Here is a 15,257-nt window from a genome sequence, read left to right on the forward strand (position 1 = left end):
TTTTTTTTTTTTTTTAAAGACAGTCTTACTCTGTCATCCTGGGTAGAGTGCCATGCATATAACTCACAGCCACCTCAAACTCCTGGGTTTGAGCAATCCTCTTGCTTTAGCCTCCTGAGTAATTGGTACTATAGGTGCCCACCACAATGCCTGGCTAATCATTTCTATTTTTAGTAGAGAAGGGAGTCTCATTCTTGTTCAGGCTGGTCTCTAACTCCTGAGCTCAGGTGCTCCACCTGCCTCTGCCTCTCAGAGTGCTAGGATTACAGGTGTGAGCCACTGCACCCTGCCCTTACTCTCTTGATAATGTTCTTTGAGGCCTAAAATTTTTAGAATTTTGATGAAGTCCAATTTATTTTTCTTTTATTGTCTTTGCTTTTGATGTCATATTTAAATTAAGAAACCACTGCCTGGCTCAGCGCCTGTAACTCATTGAGTAGGGTGCCAGCCACATACACCAAGGCTGGTAGGTTTGAGCCCAACCTGGGCCTGCTAAAGAACACTGCAACCAAAAAAAAAAAAAAATAGCCAGGTGTTGTGGCAAGTGCCTGTAGTCCCAGCTACCTGGGAGGCTGAGCCAAGACAATTGCTTAAGCTCAAGAATTAGAGGTTGCTGTGAGCTGTTGTTATGCCACAGCACTCTACTGAAGGTGACATAGTAAGACTCTGTCTCGAAAAAAAGAAACCACTGCCAAATCCAAAGGTCACTAAGATTACACCTATGTTTTCTTTAAGAATTTTATGCATTTATCTCTTAAATTTAGGTCTTCAATCAATTTGGAGTCAATTTTTATATATGGTGTGAGCCAGGAGGAGTCAAATTTCATTCTTTTGCATGTGGATATCCAATTGTCCCGGTACCATTTGTTGAAGAGATCTTCCTTTCCCCATTGAATGGTCTTGACACCCTTCTCAAAACTTAATTGACTGTACACATGATTATTCCTGGGCTTTGAATTCTATTCCATTGATTTATGTCTGTCTTTATGCCAGTATCACACTTTTGATTACTATAGCTTTGTATTGCAGTTTTGTTTTTTTTTTTTTTGAGACAGAGTCTCAAGCTGTTGCCCTGGGTAGAGTGCTATGGCATCATAGCTCACAGCAACCTCCAACTCTTGGGCTTAAGCGATTCTCTTGCCTTAGCTTCTCAAGGAGCCAGGACTATAGGTGCCCACCACAATACCCGGCTATTTTGTTGTTATTGTTGTTTAGTTGGCCCGGGCTAGGTTCGAACCCAACAGCCTCGGTGTATGTGGCTGGTGCCCTACCCACTGAGCTATATTATAGTAAGTTTTGAAACCATGAAGTGTAGATCTTTTGACTTTCTTCTTTTTCAAGATTTTTTGGGCTATTTTCAGTTCCTTGAAATTCTATATTATTTAGAATATATTTCTTCATTTCTGGAAAAACAAAAGCACCATTGAGATTTTGATAGTGGTTGCGTTGATTCTGTATGTTACATTGTGTTGTATTGTCATATTGATAGTACTAAGTCTCTAATCTGTGAACATGGAATGTTCTTCCATCTTTTTTCCTTTTAATTTTAATGGCTATTAGAGCCTTCACTTGTTTGGTTTGTTTGAATGTTTGAAAGGTAATATGAAAGACTCTGTGACTTGGGAATATTGAACTTCATTGGCTTCAGAGATTTTGATACCATCTGTCTTCAGGTATGATAATGGGTATGGTTTAAGTACAAAGGCTTAAGTGAATTTAGGCCTATGTGTATTTACATGCCAACCAGTTGATTAGTCTCTCTTTCTCCCCCACCGTAAGCCAATAGCAAAGGCTTATTGCTTATCCCTCCATAAACCAATACCACCCTCTGCAACCTGATAACAAATTATTAATGAAGAAGGAAGGGACCAGGTAATTGTACAGTTCCAGGCAGGCCATTTCTCTGCTTGGGTGGCTGGACCTGTTATGGGAGTCTTATCTAGAAGTGGTAGAAGACTCATGACACCTCCCTGCAGTAAGTGTCTGGCATCGGTAAAGAAGTGATGCTGGGGGAATCACACTGAAAGGGAAGCACTAGGCACCAGCTTTCCATTGACCTTCTGTTTCCTGTGCTGCTCCTCAGGTCCTTAATTATGGCTTCCCTGAGCCAACCTCCATCTAGGATGCCTCCTCTGGGCCTGCTGCTCGGCCTGCTGATGGCCTCCTGCTTCACCTTCTGCCTTAGTCATCAAAACCTGGTAAGTTGTCTTATTGCAAATAGGAAGGATCTCTGATGGGATCTGACAAAGTCTTCCTGTCACCAGGAAGCACTGATGTAGGAGTAGGGTGGGCTTTTATTTTTTCTTTCTTATGGGAAATGTGGTCAGGACTGGGTTATAGAGTACATATATACTTCTTTCTCCCCATCCCTGAATTCTCTGGCCATTGTTTAAAGCTGATGGCACTGTTTTCCTTTGAGGGAAATATCATGATGATGGTGATGATAATAAGCTTCCATGCACCACTTATTGTATTAAGTGCTTTATAGGTATTCTCATTTAATCTTCCCAATGACCTTATGAGGTAGGCAACTACAATTTTTATCCTAATTTTGAGAATGAGGAGACAAAAGCTCAGAGCCATTAATTAATGGGCAAATCACATAGCTGGTGTTGTCAGAGCTGGGAAGGTCAGGATTCTTTCCAGGAGCTGGGTGCTTTGTGTGGTGAACACCAGTTCCAAGCAAGACTCTGTTTCCTCTACTCATCTTTATGCTCTCTTAGTCTGTCTCTCTGTGTCCTCCTTCCGTCTGTCCTTTTCACCCTATTCTTTCCAGGCCTCTCTTCATTAACCTAGACCTCATTGCTCGGGGCTTCTGTTCTTGCCACAGGCAAGAGGAGAATGCCTGAGAAGGCCTTGGGTTTGGCCTGGCTGCAGCATGCCTGGCCCTGTTTCCCTGGCTTGTCCCAGCAACAGTCTGCCCTTGACCAGTTCCCAGTGTCCTCCCTCTCCCCTCCCTCGAGAAGGCCTGACTGTCAGCTCTCTGACAGTTTCACCCTCCCCTGGCCACCTTTCTCAACCCTCAGGGCTCCCAATAAATGTTGGGTAAAGCACTGGAGGCTTTGGAGCAGGAGGCCCTTGAAGTGCAAATGACAATTGTGATGAATTTAATAACAATCCAGCTCAGCTGAGGTTCACCTCTGGCTCATGGCAAGCTTCCACTTTCTCTCAGAAGTCATTTGTTTTCTCTTTGCCTTTCTCCCCACTTTGTGGAGCAGGAGAAAACATATAGTTAGGAGTCATGAATCTTTTTGAGTTTTTAATGTTCTCTAAGATTCTGTTGGTACTTTTTTTTGGCTTCTTCTTCAAGGACAGGGAGATTTGGATTCCAGGGGCCACTGAGGATGGGACTGGTTACAGTGTGAGGTTGGGGCTGTCTTTGGCATGGCTTGGAAGTGGAGGGTCCCAGTAAGGCACCCAAGAGTCTTGAGGGATCAGGGCTATGTCTCCTCCCTAGCTTACAGCTCATGAGGATCCTGTACTCCCCATCTTTAGCCTTAGCAGATGCACAATTAACAAAAGCATGCTGATGAATTTACTTCAGGACTGTGCGTTAGGAAGTCCCTTTTGGATAATAGTCCGACCAAATAGATGAGCTTTCAGAGCCATAATTATTCTGGCCCATTTATATTAGCTCTATTGAGTCTAGTCTCAGAAAAATGTTAATACTGACTTTCATCAACAGAAGCTGCTTTTATCCTTATGTCTGTTCCTAAGCTGTATCCATTTGTCATAATCTTTCATCATGTGCTAAGCACAAGTAGGAGTTGAAGCATCTTTTCTCTCATACCATAAAAATTGCTGCCCTGATGCCATTTAAAATCCAAATTATGCAGCCAGCCACCTCACAACAGTGAAAATGGAGTGGGGGTTGGGGTAGTTACGATCCTTTCAAGATCCAGGTGTCCAGGTAAGCACTGGCTTGGAATTGTCCTCCCCAGAGGCATTTGGACGGTTAGTACCCACCCAGGCAAGGTTGGCTATGTGTATCAGAATGTGATCTGGAGCCAGCCTCCCTCCAGGCTCCTACCGTGGCCCTTCCCTGGGCTGCCACATCTCAGGAGGAACATAGATGATGAAAAAGGATGTGGATGTGTAGGATGGGCCTGTAAAAAGGCAGTGAGCAATGAGGGATACACAGCAGTGGAGCCCAGTGGAAGGAGCACAGGCCCTATAAAGCTCCCTATGCCACCTGCTTTGCCAGTTTGACCTTTTCTGAGCTTTGTTTCCTTCTCTGTAAAACAGGATTGTATCTCACTCTTAAGATCTTAGTGTGTAGAGTGAATGTGATTATATATATAAAGCACCTAGCATTGAGACTGGAACAATATAGCTAATAAATGGTCACTAAATGTCTGCTGTTATTTTTAATATAGGCGTGCTGCTTCTATAGTTTAATTTTAGACTATATTAGCCAGGCTTCTATCCCAAAATATTGCCCTGGCAATTTGTCTCTGTCACAGTGTCTATCAACCTGCCATTAGAGATTGCCTCATTCTCTTAAACTTGAAGGCTTTGGTTTTTAAGAATCTCTTATTCAGATTTAAGCACAAGGAAGTGTGACATGATAAGCTGTTGTCAGCTAACACCTTAGCTGGAATTTCTTGCCAGTCAGTTGAGAGGAAATTGTTATTTGGAGAAATGGTGGTAGGGAGACGAAAGTGCTGGTGATCCAGCATGGAAGGGATCCCTGAGAATCCAACTGGGAAGGCACTAGAGCCTGAGGTTTACTTCAGGGGTAACCAAGAGCTGGTCTCCCTCTCTCACCTCTTGGTCTCTCTCTTGTTCAGGACGTTGCCTGGGCAGAGTTAGGCTAGTTTTGCTTGTCCTTTCACTGGGGCTGTGATTTCTTATCTGGCCCATAGAAGTCATTGCCTAGGAAGGGTGTCGCGACCCATTGGGGGCCTGTGGCCCTGGTCTCGATTAGCGCAGGAAGGAACCAGGCGAGAGACGATTAGAAGTACAAGCTTGTGGAAGGCGGGCTAGCCCTTACTTTTCGGGTAGCCCCAAGCAACCTCTGCTCCAGCCTTCTATTGAGCCAGAACAACACAGGTGAGGGGAGAAATTAACAATGACTACGTGCTGAGGGCACGAGCTCCTCCCACAAGGAACTCCTGTGGAGGAATGGCCCGAGGTCCATGCCTCAGCTGCAGATCATCTTGCTTGGATGTTGGCGTCTCCTACAGAAGGGAAATGTGGTGGTGGATATACTAAAATGGTCTCATTTCCCCACCTTTATTCCTTCAGCATCCAAGGCACAACCATTAGGACACCTGACCAAGAAAGAAACAGAAGTGAGTCAGAATTCATGCATGGGCTTTGAAGCTAGGCAGGTCTGAACTTAAATTTCTGCTTTGCTTTTCTGAGTGGTGTGACTTTGAACAGCCTGGTATCTTCCAGCCTTTCTATAGGATGGTAGTAAGTCTATATGCTTCATAGGTGAGACTCAGATGAACTGAGGCACGGAAAGCACCTGAATCTGTGCTGGGCATGTGATCAGGGCTTAATATAGAGTAGCTGCTGTTCCCCATAACCTCATCCTTGTGATGCCGCTTTTCTGTAAAACCTTTTGGAACTCTCCTTTTGAACTGATTGTCTGGCCTGTGGTATGTTCATATCACTGAACCTTTATCAGTGCTTCTGTGCCTTAACCTTTGAGGATAGCCAAATGGGATTTGAGCAGAGAATCTAAACCCTGGAGAACAGGGTGAGCTAATCAGATAGGGTGGGGGAAGATGAGTTGATTAGATTGTGCGCCTGAAGTCCAGCAGGTGTCACAGTTAAACTCAAGTAACCATGATTAAGCAATATGACATCATTATATAATTAGTGCTTGACTCATAGCCACTGTTGTTCTGGCCACTATGTAAGGCTTTGAGGCTTTCTGCCTGTGTAGACTTCCCATAGTAGACCTCCTAAGGTGGACTTCTTATGCTGTCACAGTTACCTTCAGCTCCTCGGTTTTTCTCTGGTCTTCTGAATCCAGTGCAAACGTCCCTGGCCTCAATCTCTGACATTATGTACGGTAACAACAATTTTCTGTCACCTCCCCTTACCCTAATACCCCCCAAAAAACCAAGAAAGATTTTATCTGTGTTTTTAAGTTTATTTCAAAGATGATACCAGAAGGAGGCACAGAACCATTTTGAGCAGTGACAGGATTATTGCAAGTGTTTGGCCTCTTTAGGACTTGAAGCATGTGGCTCAGTGGTTTGTCAGTTTCTTGTAACCCTTCTTCTTGAACCTACTTTGTGAAATCTTGTTCACATAATCTAGAAAGAGAAGCTTTCCCAGGCCCTGGTAGTTAGAATGAACACTAGCTCTGCCTAGATTTTGAAGGGCTCCCTGCGATCTTCTCATCATCACCATTTCCCTTGCCCCTTTCTGCTTCCTTAATAAAGAGAATTTTGTTATTTGCTTACAGCCACAACTGCCAGGAGTTACCTGGCTAGTAAGTATGCTAAAGCAAGGGTTGCAGTTTCAGGCTTAGATATGTTTAATTTGGCCCTCTTAGTGTTCTAAAAATAAGAATATTTTCCCATAAAAATCTGGATTTCAGTTTTTAAGCTGAATGCCTGTGTAGCAGTGATGGACCAGCTGAGTAGCCTCTGCTTTCCTTAGTCAAGGCAGGGTGGGGGTGAGGGGCCAATTTTTACAGTCTCACTACTCCCTGTTGTGTACACGTAGCCCACTTTTCCCATTTACATTCTTACCTGGCCCCTGTTGGCATTTGATGGACATTGCTCTGAGGTAGATTTTTATTAGCATTCTCCAAGACCCACAGTAGTGTTTCTAACAGGGGATGATCAGCACGACTGGGTCCTAGAGTATTGATACATAGGCTCTGGATACTTAAAAGACAAGGTGGTCTTTGTTCTGGAAGGTTAGTACTGCTTCCAGCACATTCAGGTACTTTAGGCTTGCCTCAGTCTGAGGCATCCAAATGACACACCTGCCTGTGGGAGGACATTCATTCATGTATTTGTTCAGCAGTTATAAACTAAGCCCTATGTTAGACATGGGGGAATGCAGTGATAAAAGAGACTAACTTAGTGTGGGTTCTCAGGAATCTGGGCTGTTGGAAGCCCTTGATGTCCATGTCCTCATGGAGGGTGCCTCCTGCCAGTCTCTTCTTTTTAGTTTTGTAAGCACACCGATTCTTCTGTTCCTAGTTTTCCTTTGAGCTTAAATTTGTGCAAACTTCAAGTTGAAGGGATAGGAGGGTTTGAGGGGGCCAGGTAGTACAGGTGACCATCACCCCAATCTAACCTGCCTGAATTATGCTATATTGTATAGTCACTCCTGGATGTCACAGCACAAACTCATCTGACTTGGAGCCTATGACTGCCTTTGTAAGTAATAGTAGTAACAGCCACCATGCAGTCAGTGCTAGTGGTTTTCAGTGTAGCACCTCATCTAATATATGAGCTCGATAGTGTTATTATTTCCATTTTACAAATGTAGAAATTGAGGCATAGAAAATCAAGGAACTTTTCCAGACTCATGAGAAACTGAGATTTTAACTTTGAGTTATCTGATACAGAGCTTGTGTTCTTAACCACTATGCTGGAGTCAGTGTCTCTCATTATTTGTGACATGATTTGAAGGGCTCTTCCAAGATTTTTCTTCTTGGTTCTTACCAAGGTCTCAAATTCTGTCTAAATTTCATGTCTTTTAAAATGTACAAGCTCTTAGAGGAGCTCTATATTGTCATTACCAACACCTTAACGCCTTCATCTTTCCTCTGATGGCTAATTAAAAAGATTAGACGCTGAGGGACCCAGGCAGGTGGGAGTCCTTATCTGGAGCTGGGGCATTACTTGAAGAGCTGCATTGCATATAACATCTCTCAGGTGGGGTTAGAACTGATGGAAGACTAAAATGCAATCTATGTAAAGTACTCAGCACAGTACTTTGGGCTCATAGGAAGAATCCAACAACTATATTTCTTACTACTAGGGGAGGGATTGACAAGTGGAGGAAAAGTGATGACAGGGGAGGTGGGAGGGCTGAAATAACCACCCCATGTGCTAATGTGAATTCCTCCTTACTCTCCCAAATGTAATTTCCCAATGTTCTGAAACCCTCTGGTTTTAAATTCCTGAGGCCTTACTGCATTTATGCAAGAATAGGTTTTAAAAAGGGATAGGAAGGATGGGCGTTCAAGAAGGAGAAAAGCGAATGATATTTTGTATTTATCTTGCATTGCTTTCCCTTCAGCTCAGAACGCTGCACAGATACCATCTCATTAATCCTCTGTGTTCTCCATGGGGTAGAACGAAGCAGGTTTTAGGAAGTGGTTTCCAACCTGGGCATCTTCCTCAGCTTAGCTGAACGTCCACCTTCCTCCTTGGTTTCACACGTCCCAAGAAGTCATTGATGTCCCATAGGTACCCTGAGGAATTGTTGGGGCCTCCATTGCACCCTGCTGGGCTACTTGGGAATCAATTGGGTTAGCTGCCCAACTGTGATGTCCATTTGAGGCCTTACTCTCCCATTCACGTGTACTTTTTCTTTTTTTGGTGAGGCACTTTGGGAGGCCAAGGAAGGAGGATGGCTTGAGCCCAGGAATTTGAGTCTAGCCTGGGAAACATAGCAAGACCCTGTCTCTAAAAAATATCTTTTTTATTGTAAAAGTAATATATGAGTTTTAAACATCAAACAGTATGGTAGCATGTCAAAAAGTAAAGGTTCTTGTCTCCTATTGCCAATCCCTTTCCCATTATGTTCCTTTAAACCCCTCAAGATATTATGGAATCTTCTAGAGTTGTTCCTTATGCCTTTTTAGTAGTGCTGTATACACGTGACAACATGCTGGGTTCCTTCAGCCATATCACCTCACACATGCTGGTTCTGAGGCTGACCTTATGAAAGGAATTATAGTTATTCAAACATATCTGGGGCGGGGGGGGGAAGGGTATGGAGGAAAAGAGTGTGCCATCTCAGGCTATTTCTTTCTGCTTGCCTGGCATATACTTGTGATGGGTCATGCCTTCTTGTTTTCTTTTCTCAGAAGGAGTTTTCACTGATCAACCCAGAGAAGAGCAGCACCAAAGAAATAGAGAGAAAGGAAACTAAAGCAGAGGAGGAGCTGGATACTGAGGTCTTGGAGGTGTTTCACCCAACCCATGAGTGGCAGGCCCTACAGCCAGGTACCAGCCTAACCCTGTTCCCACAAAATACATTCTGCATTCAAACTACATATGTCCTGTGTCCCCTCAGGGCTGCTTTGAAGGAGCAACTGCTCTCTGGCCTGCTGGAGGGGTACAGTGTGGTCTGTCAGAGTGCTAGTTGCTGCAGTAAGGCTCAGGGACATTCATGTTCCAGCAGAACAGAAATTGCAGCATCTGAGTGCCCTGGAAGGAAGGCAGGTGGTGGGTGGCCGTGCTTTCTGAGCAAGTGATTGAAAACTTTCTTTCCTTGCACTTCTGAAGCACAGGAGAGGCAGTGACATGTGCTTTGCTCTGCAGATGCTATTTTGGGCTCTGCTGCTCAGTTCAGTGCTGCTGAAATGTTGTTCATGGGAGAGTCCTGAGCACTGGTGTGGGGTAGGAATGTTCTGTTGTTAAAGGAGTCTGTGCCAAGAAATAGGGGCTGGTCCTGGCCTAGTTTTTAAATGGAGCATCCCTAGAACAAACAACCTTCTCACCTTTTCATGAGCCTGAGCCTAGGGCTTAAGATAATAATGAAAGTAGCTAGCAGTTGTGGAGTGTTTACCATGTTCAGGTGCTGTAGTAGGTGTGGGCACAATCTTGTTCATTCTTTCCAATAATAAGAACTATTATCTTTATTTTCAGATGAAAACATTGAGGCTCAGAGAGGTTATCTAACTTGTCCTTTGTCATCCAGCTAACTTGTCCTGTGCCATTGACCTCAGAGCCTAGACCCCCTCTCCTCCTACTTATTCCCAGTACCAACTGTCCTTGGCTGGAAGTACTATGCTGACACATGGGATAGTTCTCAGGAGTAGGCTGTTTGCATTCTGCATTGTGGCAAGGTGGATGGCAAGTCCTGGCAGCTCCCACGGTGTAGTTTTATCACCTCCTTGCCGATATTCATCACCATCTCCTCACTAGGCAGCCCCCTCCATTGCTGCTGTGCTGGCAGGGCAACATCTGCTATGCCAGCCAGCTTTCTGGTAGCAATATCACTCCTGCTGGGCTTGCATACGGGTACTTGCTGCCACAGAAGAGTGATGAAGCACCAAGGAAGCCAGTGGGAACTAATGATATTGGGCAGAGGGAAGTTTTAGAAACAGAGATAATGGGTTCAGCAGATCCAGCCTCTGCCTTCCCTGAGAACTAACCTTCCCCACCTCTAGTTCTCGAGGCTAAAACCAAAGGGGCTTTCAGAGGTAATGTATGAAACATGTGGGCTATGTCCACATGTTTTATATAGTATCATTTGGAGTACTTTTAACCAGGCAAATGTCTGGGGCAGATAGAGGTTAATGTCCCTGCTCCTACCCTATCTATCCCTGTGGCTGAGTCAGTACCACCCTTCAACCAGTTGTACCCAGGTTTACATTACAGATGGAAAAGTTGACAGTTCTGACCCTGGGCCCTTATTCTGCCCTTTGGGTAATAGGACTGCTCTTAATGGCTGAAGAAAAGAGCCCTTATCTGTATCCTTGGGGAGGGAGAGCCAGAGCCTATGTGACAAGGGTGGGCTATGGAAAATTGAAGTGGCGCATTGATTTTTACATTTAACTTGATGCTTCATTGATATCACCCTCTGCCTTATGTTTCTCAAGAGCCCATTGTAAACTCTTCTGCACAAAATTTCCTTGGAATTTCCCCCAAAGGTTGATGTGTTGCAGTTGAGCACATACACAGAGGTTCTGCAGCTCAGAGGATGAAGCTACTGTGGTTCCAGTTTTGCCTGTCTCATCCCAAAGGCAGTTTTTGCTTATACCTCAACCCCAAAGCAGGTGGGGGGACATTATTGCTTCTTCTGACCTCAGTGTCTAGTGGGAATATTTCAGAGTCTGGCATCATGGAGCCATACCAGTGGAGGCAGATAGGATATTCTTAGGCCTCAATATAAAATTAACATGTTTCATGTGTATATTGTTAGGAAATTGACCTCTTGTGGTCTGTGAAAAGCTGACACTTGTCTTCATTCAGAGTATGATATTTAATTTACCACATTCTGAATGCTGCCTGATAGCTTCCAACATATTTACCAGAAAGTTGAAAGGAAGGTAGATATTCCTGAGAACTTGATGGAGAGGAAAATGGGGAAGTAGTACAATTTAATGGTAAAGAGGACAGACTTTAGACTCAGTCAGTCCTGGGCTCACATCCTAACTTTACTACTTAGGAGATCTTGGGCAAGTGACTGAATCTTTTTGCTCTTTGGCTTCCCTCCTGGTGGTGTGGGGAAAGTGTTCTGTCCTGCCTGCTGCAGAGGCTGTTGGGTGAGTGAGATGATAGAGCAAAGCCCTCTGCCCAATTCATAGCATGAAAAAATTATTCTACTTGTACCACCCCTTCAACTCAGTTGTGGAATTAGATGGCAGCAAGGGTACATGAGCATGTAGCCTACCTGTTCCTATGGCCTGCCTGAAAGTCAGTGATATAGCATAGGAAGATGGTGGCATTCATTTAAGAATGGCAAGTTTTATTGACCCCAGTTCAGTACCTTCTGTCCATTCAGGTCTCTGAAGGGAGGACTGTGGCTTTGTTGCCCTTGATCTCCAAGGGGGGAAACTAGAGTACACGGGCTGTTTTGGATGTGGGCTGGGCTCATTTGAAGGCAGATTTTCAGATTGCCTTCTGTAGCCTGGAACAGCAGGGGAGCAACCTGTGACTTCATGGACCTTCCCACTGGGCCAGGTGGGAATTAGGCCCCAGTCACTCAGCCCTGGAATAGCTGCAGGTCACTCTCCTGAAGTCTGCCTGCCTTTATCATTACTGTCAGCATCCTCCCTGGAAGCCACTTTTTCCTAGAAGTGATTTTCCTGTCTTTATTTCTTCTGATTTATTTTGGGATCTGCCTCACCTTCGGAGGCACAGCAAGCATCTGAGTGTGGATTCAGCATCAGCTGTTCTCAAGGAAGCAGAGGAAAGCTGTTAGCTGGCAGATCCTATGGGTTCTTGGTAGGGAACTCAGGAATTTGTCCTGGGGCTGAAAATCCCTGAACACCAGGACTTTATGCCTGTGCACTTGTCATTACAGAATATGGGTCACAGCTAGATTTGGTGAGGCTTCTGGTTCCTGGGCATTTACTGAGATCCTACTTTGTGCCAGGCACTATAATCATAGTCAGAGATAAAGCTAATAGCTAGGCATCCTGGAGGACAAGTGCCATAACTGTCTTCATTTTTACAGGAAAAAACGGAGTCTCAGAAAAAATGACTTATCCAAATAACTAATAAGTGATAGAGCCTGAATTCAAAGCTAGCTTTCTCTGACTCCAAGACTCAGCTCCTAACCACTGCACCATACTGTCTTCCTGGGTAGCCAAAAAATCATGACCTCTGTCTTCTAGCAGCTCATAGTCTCACAGAGGATACAGGACCAAAAAGGAAGAAAAGAAAGAAAAAGAAAATTACCAAAGTGGAAATTGCCAAAATTGCCTGGTGGAAGTGTTTTGTGCTCAGTGAGGGCACAAAGGATGGTGTAGCAAGACCAGGGCCTTCTGTCTTTTAACCCTGAGATCTTGGTGGAGCAGTTAGTCAATGTTACAATGCTGAACCTCTAACCCTATCTGCAGTTCTCTTTTTGAGCTATGTGGCTTTGGTCAGCTTTGTCAGATTCTCTGAATCTGAGTTTCCTCATCCTAAGATAGAGATGAAAATATCTACTTCGGAGATGGTGTGAGAATGAAGCAAGTCTAACATATGTAAAGTGTTTCACACGGGGCACGTAGGACATATCCAATTAGTGGCTAGAGCTGTCAGTTTAAAAACTATACCTTTGCTACCTTTCTTTCCTTGGGAATCTAAAGAAGTGGTGGTGAGGAGGCAGCCTGAGAAGAGGCCTCCTCGTCCTACCTGTTTGCCAGTGCTGCACACTGTGTGGTCAGGGAAGCATAACCGGGCTCAACCTGGGCTCTTTATTGACCTGATCTGACTCCAAGCGGCTGTGAGTTTCTGAAATATTGGTATTAGCACAAGAGCCCACTCAATGTGAGCACGCAGGAAGCCCGTGCAGGAACACATTCATGTGAGAGGGGAAAAAAATCCAAATCATCAACAACTGATGAGAGCAATCCAAGAATTATAGAGCACCAGCCATCTGGTCAGATCATTTCAGATCTGCACGAGCAATAACAGGGAATTGAATTTTAAAAACCTCATTTATAGTAGACCAACTACTCTGCTTCAAGTATTTAAGAGAGGAGTCTGATTTCCTGCAGGCCCTGGACATCTGTCTGGATGAGCACCTGACTCTGGTTTGGGTGACTCTGTGGGACTGGTCTGGGACTCTGGGGGCCTTTGGCTCTTTGCAGCTTTGGAGGGGTTGTATGGTTCTTTAATCCTCTGTCACCAATTGGGTGTCCAGCAATTCAGTTCAGTTCTGGCACTGTCTACCTGGAATTAGTGTCACATCCTACAAGTTCTGCCCTCATTCAGATGGCTATTGTAAGTCCCAGCCACCTGTATTTCTGACTAACCAGCTATAAATTGGAGATTCTCACAACCCCCTTTTCATGCTTGACAATTTGCTAGAATTGCTCTCAGAACTCAGGAAAATACTTCACTTACATTTACATGTTTATTGGAAAGGATGCAATTCGGGAACAGACAAATGGAAGCTCTGCAGGGGTAAGGTATTGGAGTGTAGGTGGGGATGCTTCACAGATCCTCCATGCCTTTTCCAGGTGTGCCAGCTGCCCAGCACTTCAGTGTATTTACCAGCCCTCAAGCCCAAGTGGAGCTCAGGAAACTCTCTGAACCCCATTATTTGGGGTCTTTACGGAGATTTCATATGTAATCATGATTAAGACATTGGCCACTGGTGTTGAACTCAATCTTCAGTCCCCTCTTTTTTTCCCTGAGGTTGGAGTGGGAATAGGCTGAAAGTTCCACCCTCTTACATGGGTTGTCTTTCTGTAGACCAGCCCTTATCCTGGTTGAAAGGGGTTTGTTGTGAATGAAAAGAAGATACTCCTAATACTAAGCGAATTCTAAGAGTTTTAGGAGTACTATGTCAGGAACCAGGGACAAATACTGTATCTATATATCTATATCCATATATTTTTTTTGATAGTCTCACTGTGTCACCCTTGTTAGAGTGCTGTGGCATCACAGCTCACAGCAACCTCGAACTCTTGGGTTTGAGTGAATCTCTTGCCTCAGCCTCCTGAGTAGCTGGGACTACAGGCACCCGCCACAATGCCCAGATATTTTTCTGTTGCAGTTATCATTGTTGTTTAGCTGGCCCAGGCCGGGTTTGAACCTGTCAGCCTCATGCATATGGCTGGTGCTATAACCACTGTGCTATGGGCACCGAGCCTAGGTATATTTTTTATTATACCACAATTGTAATTGAAGTAAGACTAAAGGGTAAAACTCCCAATGTTCTTTCCCCTTCCTAGGTCTATGGTTGGGAGACAGAAAATCAACCTTCCCCACCTTGTCTCCTAGCCTGGAGAGATTCTCCCTTGTAGTCATCTCATTACCTAGGATGGTCACCAAGAGTTTGACCTCTTCTGTCCTATCCTTCATATACAGACACATAACCTCCTGCCCCAACCCCAGGCCCATGAGCAGTGGGAGGGAGCAAGGTCATTGGTTAAGGGAAATTCATACCTAAGCCCCTGTGGTTCCCCACGTCACAAAGTGTGGCAGTGGGACTTCTTGGCTGCTACCAGGTGGTAATGGTAGGAGTTGATCTTTAACCCCAGCTTAAGCAAGAAAAGTGGGGCAGGGGCCCAATAGAGGAAACAGTGTGCCTTTATGTGGTATTGTGATGGTTTGTCTCCTTTCTTGGATACAAGTAGCTATTTCTGGCAACTTTTCAGGATGAAGTATGCAATAGAGCTTATCTTTGGTGCTACCTTCTTGTGCAAAGTCCTTTTCTACTTTGAGGCTATTCAAGTATTCTGGAGATTTCCCTAGAACTTAATTTGTTCCTCTCCTATATATACTTTTGGCCCCTACTGCTGTAACTGTTACCTCCCCAGTCTTTGTTAAGTATTCTCCATTACAAGAATCTCCTTTGGGCTTGGCACCTGTGGCTCAAGTGGCTAAGGCGCCAGCCATGTACACCCAAGGTGGCGGGTTCGAATCTAGCCCGGGCCTGCCAAA

The 15,257-nt window shown here is 44.6% G+C and overlaps 1 protein-coding gene across 2 annotated transcripts in view; it reads left to right on the forward strand.

The window, feature by feature from the left end:
* SIL1 (SIL1 nucleotide exchange factor) overlaps positions 1–15,257 on the forward strand; it is a 258,671-nt gene that overhangs the window by 82,456 nt on the left and 160,958 nt on the right. For both annotated transcript variants that reach the window (XM_003782152.3, XM_012808719.2), the window contains exons 2-3: positions 2,084–2,198; positions 9,014–9,152. In XM_003782152.3, coding sequence (XP_003782200.1) covers positions 2,094–2,198; positions 9,014–9,152 — 244 coding nt within the window. In that variant the 5' untranslated portion in view covers positions 2,084–2,093. The remainder of the gene's footprint in view (positions 1–2,083; positions 2,199–9,013; positions 9,153–15,257) is intronic.

The sequence above is a fragment of the Otolemur garnettii genome, unplaced genomic scaffold, assembly GCF_000181295.1.
Source record: "Otolemur garnettii isolate 467f Iridium unplaced genomic scaffold, OtoGar3 scaffold00003, whole genome shotgun sequence".
Lineage (NCBI taxonomy): Eukaryota > Metazoa > Chordata > Mammalia > Primates > Galagidae > Otolemur > Otolemur garnettii.